Genomic DNA, 13,652 nt, shown 5'->3' with positions numbered 1-13,652 from the left:
TGGAATGAGCGTCAACATGGGGTCTATCTGTCAAATTTCTGCTTACGTATTTTGAAGATTCAAATTGTCGCCGCCGAATAGAAAGGTCAGCTAAAACAAAAGAAAAGACCATTAACTAAATCTGTAGCATAGGTGGTTACATTAGTCAATATGTAGTATGCTTTTCATAGCACTTATAAAAAACATACCAAATGACATTAGTAGTTATAAATCAAACACATTAATCTATCAACTCGAGTATGGCAAGAAATTATTCGTACTTAGCGACAACGGTAGAAGAGAAAGGACAAACGATGACGAAAGAACAAATGCACACAACTATCTTCTCCTTTTTCTTAGTTTTTTTAATGAAAATAAATTCATTACAAAAACTAAGTATGGTTGGAGGATAAAGTAATACTATACAAACTATCAAAAAAGTAACACGACAGCCGCATGGCATATCGAAGGAATTCGGAGTTGTTTGTATCGGAAGTGATTTCAAGTGAAGAGATGAACTCTGGTATTATAAAAAAGAACCTTGCTATATTTGCAGACCCCCTCGACAAATAGGAAAAAAGATCTTTGCAGCTGGGGACATCAGGCTTTTAATTCCCCACCAGAGAATATAATGTACAAAAACCACCCGAAAAATTCAGGTCTATTTCTGCAGAAACCATCTTACAATCCTTATTCCACGGATTGGTGGGGAATAAAAGTACCCGAGTTTCCAAGGCCTGTGCATGCCATTTGCCTCTGATAACTTAAACCTTGAACAGAATATCTTCAAAAGCATATATTGCGTCACTTGATCTGTATTCCGTACCTTCAAAGGATTGCTTGATCATTGATTGCAAACCAAACCGCAATGGCAGGCGTCCCGGCAGTTCGTTTGCATAGATTCTTATCATGTTAGAACCTCCTTGAGAGTAAGAATATCATCGCGAGGACATGCTTCTTCCACCTGAACTTTCACTTCATCACCAACATGTACACCAAGGGATACCCAGGCAGAAGATTGAAGTCCAACCTAGACAAGGCATAATTGGTTAGATTAGTCATTACCAAGCGCATCAGATTGTTTTCTGCTGAACAAATTTGAAGAACTGAAGTTCCCATTTTATGATTCTTGAGATGGAGCTTTCAACAATTCGTCTATGAATCATAGCCATGGAACTGGTAAAGGATCAAGGTGTTACCAGATTTTCCAAAAACAAGGCCAGCATGGAAACAAACGCAAGAAAATGTATAGTATCATAGCCAAGATATAACTTAAACAAATTTTCAAATAAAACTGTTAGTTATGTTTAGCACTAAAAGTGTTAGAAATTCTATTTAACACTCAATTTCCATAACTCAAAGAAAAGACACAATTATTTAGATATATGAATGGCATTCATGTAATGAAATTAATCCCCGGGATGGGTGAATTATTCCACTAATGTATAACTTTTCAGGTTTAGAAAATGTTAAACGCTCATGATATTAATATAATAATATACTGATAAAAGCACAGTTAGATATGAGAATTTTAGCCTGAACTTTAGTTTTCATTATGTTTGTTCCATCCATATAAATTATGGTTTAAACATTAGTAAGATCCATAATTCTGTTGATATTCTTGGTTACTCTCTATTATGTATCATGTTAATGGATAAATATTTTTTAAAATTTATAAAATATTTAATTGGTGTATAAGAAAATATAACACTTACGTCCATTATAAGTATTGCTGCTACTCTATCTTTGATGAATCTCAGAACCAAAGCCGAGAACTTTCTGCCTTTTGGTGCTCTTCTCAAATATTCTATTATCCAATATCGCAGGCTGCTACTGGTGAGTTTCTTTACGACCCTAGTAGTCATGTTTACCATAGAAGCCATCCCTTCCAATTGTCCTGCTGAGAAGGGAGGAGAATCTCCCCTGAGAAAAGCTTTTACCTAAAATTATAAACGTACTAGCTTGATTAATACTCATGCAACCTGGTAAGATATCAAGCTCTTGGTAGAAATATTTAAGAAACAATCTAATATAGAAGGCACTCGTACTCACGAAGATGTATGCCAACTTGTTGAAAGAAATGACAGAAATGCAAATTTCATCCACCAGTAGAATGCTCGGAAATATATTCTAAGGTGTCTAATGTGACACCTGATAGCTCTAAGTCACTAGGCAACATGATTTTTACGACCCATATACGGTTCCTTAATCCTTTGGGTACAGTTTATAGGGTAAAGAAGACCGAGCATATAAGCCTTTGTGTTGGTTGTAAAGAAAAAAAAATATCAAGACAATTTCAGATGGTCCAGGCGAGTCAAGGCAGCAAGACGAACATACAATGTGATACAAACTCAAAACACGATTATAAAAGAAACTGTAATTTAATTAACTAAACTAGAAAAATTACTTAACGATAATGATCAATCCTCACAAAGCGTATGGCCCCATAGAGCAGAAAACATTCCTCACAGAATAATCTTCCCTCTCCCTAGCAACTGTCAGCAACGTTACATCCAAACAAAAACTGCCTTTCCCCCAAAATAACTAATACCCCTCTTTTTTCTATGCTATTTCTATAACTACTGTATTTGGACCCATCCCACTACCCATTAACCCAAACCCGTAACAAAATGCTTGCAACTTAAAAACTCCATGTATGCACAATGGCCACCCCTACATCTATGGCAAGTGTATCTTTTCTTTCACAAATGCTCACTACAAAATATACATAAATTATAAAAAGAAAGAAATAGAATTTCAACCAAAAAATACACCTGGTAGTGCGCCAGGAGATCCAAATATCTGCGTATCGGAGACGTAAATTGAACATAGCCCGGAAGTCCTAAAATTCCATGCCGTATAGGCTTCCTAAAATCCAGTTCAGCAGCTCGCATAAGTTTGATTATAGCAGAACTCCTGACAGGGCCTTCAGGAAGATGAGCAAAAGCAGATGTATCCATACTTGATTGAGGTTGCCCTCGATATGGTAAAGGAATTTTTTTCAAAGAACCAAGAGTGGCTATAACTTCGCCACAAAGTATCATCATCTCAGACACAAGCTGCATTGCAGGATCTGCCTGATTTTCCACATACAGCTTGATCAAGGGATCTGGATCATCTAGATTAGAAACTTTTATTCTGGTCTCTATTGTAGATGTGTCTACTGAACCCTACACAAGGCAGTTTGTAAGTTGATTCCATGATGTAATAAAATGTAATATAATCATGAAATACGTAAACGACAACGACAGCGCTTGATGATAACATAATGTAATATAATCGTGAAATAAGTAAAAGACAATGACAAGTGCTATGGTTGATGATAATATAACTATATACAAGAAACTATGTTCTATATAGAGCAGAACAGGTAAAAGCGTGAGGCAGAGTAGGAGCCATACAGCTTCCCATGTACAATGAAAGACAATAGTTTAGTTATCAATTGAAGCAGCAAGAATAAAATACACAAATCATACAAAGAGCTGCATAAAATAGCTATCGTCAGATTTTTTTTAGATGGGGCATATTAATGCAAGCTGAAAACGGGATAACATATATGAGCGTACTATCAAAAACTGGGAAAAAAACGTAACTTAGGTGATGAAGAAAACAAATAGGAGAGAGGTAGACACTACATGTTTAGATTAGTCAATCAAGAAAAGTGACTCCCCTAACAAGCCAATTTATTAAATTAAAATACAGAGCCGGGTACTTTTTTCAGGTCCATCCATATGGTCAAACTGTATCATTCTATAATATAAGTCTAATGAACCTACACTGTTCTTTTTGACAATTGCCAGAAAATATGAAGTTATGTTGACTTGTGGCATTCATGTTTCAACAATATAACCTATTTCCTTAAATTTAGTTGCCAAGTACAAAAAAGAAATAAAAGCTTAACTGCAGTAAAAACTGGTCTCATTGCTACAGTAACACATACCTGTTGTCTACGCCATTGTAACCGGAGTGCAGCAGCCTCAGAAAGAAGTCGAAGTTCAACCTCCTCTTCCAGGTTCAGATGTAGAAGTTCTGACGCACTCTCATATGTTAGCATATATGTTGGTTTGATAATTGAGTTTTCCACTGAATATTCTGCTATACTATAAACAAACTGTAGCAGTAAGGTGATTATCAAGAAGAATTTCTTATCTCATTCAGTGGAAAAATAAGACTGCCAAACTGCCAATCAAAAAATATAAAGGTGAACTTTGCCTCATGTGTATATATACTGAATATCATGAAATAGAAAGGTTAAAAGTCTCCACTATAAATGACACATCCAGTGACACTAAATAATTTTCTTTTGGACGTATATGACAAGGAATGACTAATTCACATTACTACCAAATATTCTGCTAAATAAACAAAGAGTGGCGGTCTCGAGAAGATTTTTTATCTCACGCCAGGAAAAATATATATTATACGATATATCATTATATAGTAAGGTAAACTTCTCCATAAATGTATATGATACTGCCTACAAAATTAAAAAGTCCAGTAACGCTTCATAATTTCCTTCTGGAGATAGATGACAAGGAACGGGCGATTTCAGATGTGGTGTCGGCAATGTAACAGACCACACTGTCTGAAAGTATGACTGGTACTCCTCTACAACAGAAGGTTGTGTGATGTTACGGTTGAAGAGAGAGCCTTGTAACGTGCAGAAATTTCCAAAATGAGTGGGTAAAAGCAAAGAAACTGAAAACAGAATCCCAAGTGAAAAAACAACAACCAACCTAAAATATCACCACATAAAGGTGTTGACCACTTACCTGCCATCAGAATGCAGAATAACAGAAACTGACACTGCTTTGCATTGCTTTCCTTGCTTCAGGCTCATTCCTTCCATGGCCAATTTCTCAGGAAACATGGGATATGTAGCAGTGGGTAAAAACACAGAAGTTCCCCTCTTCAATGCCTCTCTACATACCAAAAACTATATCACATAATGCCTGGAGTATCAATTTTGAAAAATTATTTTACATGAAGATAAATATACTTGTCTATCACAGTCCCAGCTTCAACTAAGCTAGTAGGGTCCGCAACATGGATCCATATCTTAATACGGCCGTCTTGCAGCCTTGTTGCACTTAATGCATCATCGAGCTGCGCATGCTTAATTATCAGACATTGGTATATTCCAAGTACTTGTGCACACATGTAAGCTTAATATATTTGGTCTTCAACGAAAGCAAAAATCTCACACCATATCAATCATAGACCTTCCAAAGAAGGACAAAAAGGTGTACCTCATCAGCTTCATCAACATCTATTGCATACACTTTCAGATGCGTAAGGTCTTTTCTGTCAACCTGACAACAAAAGGAAGCACGAGATCTAGTTGAATAAGAATAAGAAAATAACCATCCGAGTTCCTGTTCTTGTATCATAAGAAATTCTAGAACAACTGTTCCTACTTCCACATGTCTCTCTATACATCATCACATTCTCTTAGTACATTCTCAAAGTACCTGAACACATGAACGGCATTCATTCCTGACAAGAAATACTGTGAAGAGTAATGCTAGATAAAAGCTTACTACTTTGCGAAGAGTGATGCTAGATAAAAACTTACTACTTGGCCAAAGTGATTGCTTTATGAGGGTATTGACTCACTAGAAGCCTGGTAGATACGACACCCCCAAATAGGAAATCATCTTTGATAAAAACTAAAAACAACTTACGTAACATAAGATACCTTATCCAGGTCCGGTAACTCTGACAGAATACTTTCCGCAGCTGTCAGAATCTCATCTGGATGGTCCGTGCGAATGTTTAGCTTTAACAAATCAAGATTTACATGCACTGGAAAATACCCAATATCGATAAGTAGATTGACTGCCGCAGTCGATGTTTTAGCCAATCCCATGGCTCTCAATATCTGCCAGCAGAGAAGGTGTTATAATTTTTTCTAGACTTTTATCTTTACATAGTTAAATAATATAATTGTTGACACATTATTGATGATGCTATTATGTTCCTCTAACTTGAATATTAGATAAGCTGAATTAAAGTCATCTTTTCCACGAAAATCTTATATTGTTTTTGTTCAACATTTTATCCCAACATTATGCAAATTACTAACAAAAAATGAAGGTCAAGAACGTCAACAAATTACCATCCCAGCAGTTCTTTTTTCATCTTCATTCCTACAATCATCTAGTGCATATGCTTTAAGAGACATAATTCTCTTTAAATAATCATCTTCAGACGTCCATGTAGATTTTGGGGGCTTCCCATTTGAAGGCATGCCCTTGGCAGACTTTAATAACTTAACAAACTCTTCAAGTTCCTTCTCAGCAGCCTCTTTGGCATGCTTCCTTCGCACAAGTTCTTCAACCTGACAATTCAAAGTCATTTAGTCTTGGTTAGCAAAGTTAGTGAAGTAGATAAGAAGAGTTCCATGACATTCCAATAATAAAGTATTGTGAGTGATAACTATATAAAAATGTCAAGTGGAACAAAAGAATTTATTAAACCTGAACACCAGGCCGAGGCCCGTACACATAAGAAGAACCTTTAGCCTCCAGAGCTGTGAAGTATATGTCGTCCTTTGAAAGCAACAAATGAGCACAGTAGCTCTCAAGAGGTTCCGCACTACCAAAAATCATCTGCTAGAATGAATTGATGTCATTAGAGGAACGTCAACATTTAAAAGCGATTCTCCAAAAGTTATACCTCAGCCAAAGCCTCCACTGTTATTGATTCATTCTTTTCAATAAGCTCAATCCAAGCGAACTCGAGCAATGCTGGATCCTGAAAAAGAAACCTTTTAAAGGAATTATACCCAGAATCTAATGAATCATCACTTCAACTCCATCAAACTACCAAATTGTCTTGTGCTCTCTGAATGAAATCAGCAATCTCTGTGTGGTCAAAGTTATTGGCACCAGGAACAATGAAAGTAACTTGTTGCGGCTTAATTGATGTCATGACACCATTCTGCATAAACAAAATCCAAAAGCTCAGCACTCTTAAAAAGGGAAAATTCCAAAGCCTAGAAACCAATAACAAATGCCATACTAGGCATTTCAAATAAAACCTGGTCGGAAACCATCCAATTCTTCTTGCCATCTGGTTTCTGCGCAACTGCCAGTAATACCCTCTCCGGGTCTTTCTTGAATTCAAGCAGCAATCCTTTCTGCAGCACCGCCTTCCCAGACTTATTTCCAATAATCTCTTCACTACTTTTCAGTTCCAATCTGCAAAAAATGAATCTCGCATAAAACTATGGCAGGCAAAAATTACTATATCAGTTCATCCAAGAATCACCATGCTTTGACAGATTTAAGTTAGCAGATTAATTTCAGCACCACTTAATTCAAACTTTATATCTTCAATATATTAAGTTCATTGGAAACTAAACTGAAAAATTCAACCAAATATACGCAAACAGCTGAAACATTTTCTGAAAATGATTTAAGCCAAACATCAACTTCCACTCTATCTACATTGAGATAGAAAGTTTTAGATGATTATTAGAGATTCTAGTATTACGGCAACACGTTTCATACCTTATTCCTAAGGAAGTGATCATGCCGTTTCTGTCTCTTAGTTCTGATTCAGAGGCCAACTCTAAACAGTATTTTTCTGATTATTGATTCAATTATCAGTTCCCTCAAAATAATAGTAGAAAAAATACAAAACCATAAAACTTAATAGTTTGACTATATTATACACTACCCCCAAAAATTCCCTGTTAACAGGACGCTTCAGCTTAGCGATTATAAAAAAAACTTTGACAAGTTCTCAACTTCAGAGAAAGCACCAAAATTTGAGAAAAACATCTTATGCATGCCATCGGCACACTTCATGTCAACGGCGAAGTTCATGCCACCATACTACTTCCAACTATAGAATTATGCAAACAACTTCGTCACATCCTTTTTGAAAATCGTTTTAGAACAGAAATATTCGAATATAGACACCATACTTGTTTGACGCGCGAATTCCACCTCGCTGGCGTAGTAATTCGAGCTCTTCCACCACCATATCCACCAAACTCTGTGCTGACCACCTCCGAATCGCAAGACCTCCATAGCCAAATCGAAGCTGATAATGACACCGTCCTAAAATCGAAAGCCGATGGGAGGAATGGAATTGAACAGCCCTGTGCTGGTTTAAACAACATATCGAAGCGGCAAATGGCGGAGACGCCGCACAGAAGCGGATTATTGCACCGCCGTTAATCACCCGAACCGCCATATGTTCTAGCTTGGGAGAGGGAAAATTGAAGAGTTCATTTAACATAGAAAATTAAATTAAAAAAAAAGGCGAATGTTTTGCTCCCACAGATGGTCGGAAATGTGCAAGAAGATATACAAACATTTATTTTATCAGTATTATATCATCATCATTGAATTCTACCCGGATTATCAGTAATTTAGGCCCAAATATGGATGGTCTTTCGGAAATGTGACCCGATAACATATCTGACTCGTTTACTCAGGCCCATTAACCTTGCACTGGGCTTCTTTTATCCTCATCCTCCGACCCTGTGAACGTATTGAACAAATGTGTGAACCATCGTTATATCTATTCTAAAATTTATTTTCCATGAATAGTTCACCAACATTCACATGTCTGGATTTGAATTAGAACTTTGAGCAAAATATTTAATTTTTAAATTTCAAATCGAGATCGAACTTAAATATATGTAAATTCAACATTAAAATTTTATTAATATTCTATGTTAAAACCTTAGATGTATAAAAGTATTTTACATAAAGAAAATACTTTTTCAGAAAATTAATATTTGTTTAGACTTTAGTTCTGAAAGCCCTTTTTTATTTTTATTTTTATTTGTATAAAAGAAGGTAAAGCCAGAAAACAAAGAATATGGTTTTATGTTTGTTCTCCAGAAAGAATTTTTTAACAAATATATTTCCATTTAAACAGGGCTAATTTGACATGCATCCATCCACATAAATTACAAATGGGATATATACATACGCAAATGGTAGATGATCCAATGATGAAATCACATCACCCAACAGAAGATACATTCGTTCTATAGTTGGCGTATAGATTTGTGTATTTTTGTACAATAATTTACAATAAATAACGATGTAATTCAACTGATTCCAGATCCTCTACTCCGCGGTCCCAATCTTTCATACAGAGACACAAGTTTAATATCTTCTTTTTAAATTTATCTAAATAACATCATGTGACGAGGTGAGGAGGAAACATTCATCATCTACAGAGCTGCGCACATAACCCCTGGATCTGGGTTGCTGTCGGATTCAACAGGGAATATGTTCTGCTTTTGCTGCTGTTCGAACACGTCAATGTGTATCGGCTTCCGGTTTGCTCAGCCTATAAAAGAAAAAACTATAAGTCATTCTTGGTGCAAACGATGATACATTAGTTAATTCATACGAAGATATTAGTTAATTACAAATCATTGTTTTATCTAAAGTTATGTGTTATTATGTTATCGTATGTTGTTCGTCGTCTCATCTAACGAAACGGGTAAGAGAATAGTAATAATACTGCGCTTGGGGGTGAAAATTGAAATATATGTTCTTAGAGAATAAAATTTCCGTATATAAGAACGTATAGAGAGACAGAGTATGTCCTGGCCTAATCAAGAAAATGAAAGGGGTGTTGAACGACTTTCTAACCTGGCACGAAACAGGCTGCGTGTTGCAGCTCCATCTCTTAGTAGGAACACAACTTAGATAATGGCACCACGAACAACGATCATTCAAATCAACTCCACGAAGCAGTGTGACCATGCCAACCGTGATCCTATATCAAAATGAGTTTCCACAATCGTCTCGTAAACTCGCTCACGAAAGTGGAAAGTGCAAAATGGAGAGGCTCACGAACTCACCCTACGATCAGAAGGATCAAAGAGACCAACCAAAGTATGCATTGATAAGCCTTAAATTTAGGACTACTTGGTGTTGAGGAATATTCAGGAGAAGCATATATCTGAGTTATCCACCCAAACTGGGGGCGGATCAAGAACACAAAACCAAGAAGGAATCCTGATAAAAACCCTCCAATATGAGCGAAATTGTCGACATGTGGAAGAATCCCTACGGCCAGATTGATTGCGATAATTAGCACTAGGGTCAAGAAAGCCGCTACCTAAATAAAAGGTTTTGTGAGTGGAAATTAAAACCTGAAATTCATGTCACAGAAGATAGATGCAGTATTTCGTCGAAGGGGGGATACCCATTTGTACTCTTAAGAAGTTTTAGGAAAATAAATAAATACCACATCAACACATATTCAACTTAATTATTACAAAAACTTATGTGAGACGGTCTCACGGATCGTATTTTATGAGACGGATATCTTATTTGGGTCATCTATGAAAAAACATTATTTTTATGTTAAAAATATTACATTTTATTGTGAATATCGGTAAGATTGACCCGTCTCATAGATAAAAATTCGTGAAACTGTATAAGCCTACTTATTTGTCTGTCATGTATGAGTGCTCCCAATCTTAAGATATTATTAAAAAAATGCACATACCTTGTTTACATATATAGACCAGTTAGTGATGAGCTCGGAAAGCATTCCTCCCAATAATCCAAAAAGTGCACCAGAAGCCCCGACAGATATGTTTGTCTGAATAAAGAGAGCAGATAGCAAGCTACCACCAAGTCCAGATATAAGATAAATGAAGCCAATACGCACTGCAATAGCAAAAAACAATGAATCCTTTCACCGGAACAAAGCTACAAGAGTTACAAACAATTGGTAAAATATTAAATTACCATAATTCATATAGCTAGAGTCATCAATCATAAACTCTTCATGGTGTAGTGCCTAGAAAATCAAGTGAACAATTTATATAAAAATAATTCCTTTACAGCTGCTGAAAGATATGCCTTGTTATCGTCAAGCAGTTTGAATTTCATTTCGAGGCAAGACTAGAATGATTGTACCAGTTGGTTTTCTTAAAAAAAAAAAAACACATGGATGTTGTAATTATTAAGCAAATAAGTGAAAAATTTATGGATGGTAAATTCATAGCCAGTTGTCACATACCAAATCCAAATTCCTGTTCGAGCCCAACACCAATAACTAAAAGACCAAGCATGTTGGCAAGTAAGTGAAAAATTCCACCATGTAACCAGATACAAGTCATAAGCCGCCAACCTTCATGTTTGTGGACGACTTTACCAACGTCTAAGGCTCCCATCTTCTCTAACCTGAAAAAGGGCCGGATTTGGATGGCATTTTTTTAGATGACATGACCAAAAGTATGCTTTCCTCTTTGCTAAGAGAAAAAGGCAAGAAAGGTAAAATCCATTCAGATTAGTACTATATAACAGTAGGATGAGATGTTGCAATATTATTAATTGTTACACGTACGAAAATATTAGAGTGGCAAAATTTGTGTCCAAAACAAATAGGATGATGTAAATGTAATAATCTATCATATTCAAGAAAAATCTTATGTCATCATTTTTAAAAATGAAGAGTAAATTTCATCTTCTCGAATATCAGAAACTACGGGTAATTGGTTGTCCTCGTAATTCATGTTTGAATATTAAATCAGAACCATATTAAGTAACTTATAGTTTATTCATTCCCGGATTTTGATTAGAGATTGATATCAATGGATGATGAATATACTGGAAACAAGGTAACCAAATGTTTTATGTGGCATTAGAGAAGACTCAAGAACATGAAAAACAAATAACAAAAACTCAAAAAAAAGGATGAATACAGAAGGAGCGTACGCTGAAGAAGATGGCCCAAGAAGAGGATTTTCACTAAATGGCTGAAAAGAAAACCTTCCCAGAAACCTGGCAGCGCAAGAAATCGAATTCTTGGGGCAATTATTCACATACATGGTGATGACAAACATCACGGTGTTTGCTATCACAAAGGAAGGAATCAACCAGGGAAACCATTTCTTAAAATGCTTTACTTCTCGGTAAATAACAACGTTCGGGTTCGGGTTCGGGTTCGGGTTCGGGTTGCGGCGGGCTGTGGTGACTCCAGCGAGACAGGGTGGATCATGTTGCTTCCCCGCCGTGAGTGGACTCGTATTTGGATATCTTGCGGAGTCATCGTTCCGATCCAAGAATGGGAGGTTTAAGGTTGTCGGAAAGGTGAGAGGGAGGGCCAAGGGTGGTCGTATATTTAAACAGGCCGGCGGCGGAAGGCGCTGCGGACGTTAGAGGGAGAAGATCATGTCAACCGTTCAACTGCAATATACATACATCTATGTATATATATACACCAGGGATTACACTTTTCCTCTGCCGACGCTTCAAGAAATACCAGTTCTTTGCTTGGAACCGTATTCTTGTCATTCTTCGTTGTTATATATACAGTTGCTTATTCGTTGTCATTCTATTATTCCCATTCCATGTGTAATGTCAATAAATTTTAGAATTATTTTATTACTCCCCTTTTCCATGTGTAATGTTAAACATTTTATAATTATTTATACAAAAATATATATTATAGATATTAAAATAATTGCAAAATAAAATTATAGATGAATCCACATAATTACAAGATAGGTGTCTAGTAAGTAAATTATATATAAATAGGTTTTGATTCTCGTGAAATCTAAAAGATGACAAATATTTTCTTTTGATTAGTTTTTTTTCTATTAATCACATGGGATTTGTAGATTTTTATTTTTCACAATTTAACTCTAGTTAGTATATGAGACTAATTTTACATAAATAAATTTCAACATTCAAATATGCGCTTTTTAAAAGGAGTGAGTCTCATGTGAGACCGTCTCACGGATCTTAATCTATGAGACGGGTCAATCCTACCCATATTCACAATAAAAAGTAATACTCTTAGCATAAAAAGTAATAATTTTTCATGGGTGACTCAAATAAGAGATCCGTCTCACAAATAAGACCCGTGAGACCGTCTCACACAAGTTTTTGTCTTTTAAAAGTGATAAGGTGGTGGTGGTAAGCTATTTAATTACTTTACGAGCAGGTCTTGTATGAGACCGTCTCACGGATCCTAATATGTGAGATGGGTCAACCCTATCCATATTCACAATAAAAAAGTAATATTCTTAGCATAAAAAATAATACTTTTTCGTAGATAACCAAAATAAGATATCCGTCTCACAAATACGACCCGTGACACCGTCTCACACTAGTTTTTACCTTCCTTTACTAGGTAGCATTAGAAGCAGCCAGATATGCTTGAGGCATAGACAAATATTTAGTATGTTATATTTTCAAACTGGTGGATAATAACCACCATATGTTATCTCTTACAATTTATTTCCCCTGAAATCCCTTTAATATTATAACTAAATTATATTTTTTTTCTCAATCAACTGATACAACGTTCCAGTTGTAAGAGTGAGTACGTGTATGCATATAATTTATGTTGAAACACGTGTGAACTAAGCGCATTGAAAGATTCAAACCAAATAATTAACTTAATTAATCATTAATAACTTCTTGTCAACTTGTATTGTTGTTCCTTACGCACACCAATAATAATTTTTGATATTATCACAAAACTCATGTGATATTGTCAATTGAAAAAACTTATTAAAAAAAATCATTTTTATGTTAAAAATTGAGTCGATTTATCTCAAAATTATAAACCGTGAAATCGTTTCACGAAAGACAAACTCTATTGTTAATATGATGGATATGATCGAGATAATTTTATTTTGATATTTAAATATATATTTCCAAAAATAATATTAT

At 35.6% G+C, this 13,652-nt stretch overlaps 1 protein-coding gene and 1 pseudogene across 1 annotated transcript; both read right to left on the bottom strand.

The window, feature by feature from the left end:
• Positions 1 to 277: 277 nt before the first annotated feature.
• On the bottom strand, positions 278 to 8,299 carry LOC140825566 (ribonuclease II, chloroplastic/mitochondrial). The gene is made up of 14 exons (XM_073187415.1): positions 7,913 to 8,299; positions 7,022 to 7,181; positions 6,808 to 6,921; positions 6,658 to 6,735; positions 6,459 to 6,590; positions 6,098 to 6,319; positions 5,678 to 5,860; positions 5,229 to 5,291; positions 4,979 to 5,085; positions 4,752 to 4,901; positions 3,920 to 4,079; positions 2,754 to 3,149; positions 1,695 to 1,919; positions 278 to 1,009 (listed from the first exon to the last, which is right to left on the bottom strand). The coding sequence occupies exons 1-14, from the start codon at positions 8,227 to 8,229 to the stop codon at positions 887 to 889; spliced, it is 2,430 nt and encodes an 809-aa protein (XP_073043516.1). The 5' UTR covers positions 8,230 to 8,299; the 3' UTR covers positions 278 to 886.
• An 838-nt stretch (positions 8,300 to 9,137) lies between these two features.
• LOC140828054 (RHOMBOID-like protein 1) lies at positions 9,138 to 12,282 on the bottom strand (annotated as a pseudogene).
• Between the last annotated feature and the right edge of the window lie 1,370 nt (positions 12,283 to 13,652).

Source organism: Primulina eburnea, chromosome 3, assembly GCF_022965805.1.
Source record: "Primulina eburnea isolate SZY01 chromosome 3, ASM2296580v1, whole genome shotgun sequence".
In the NCBI taxonomy this organism is placed as follows: Eukaryota; Viridiplantae; Streptophyta; class Magnoliopsida; order Lamiales; family Gesneriaceae; genus Primulina; species Primulina eburnea.
This window is presented reverse-complemented; position numbering and strand designations above follow the sequence as displayed.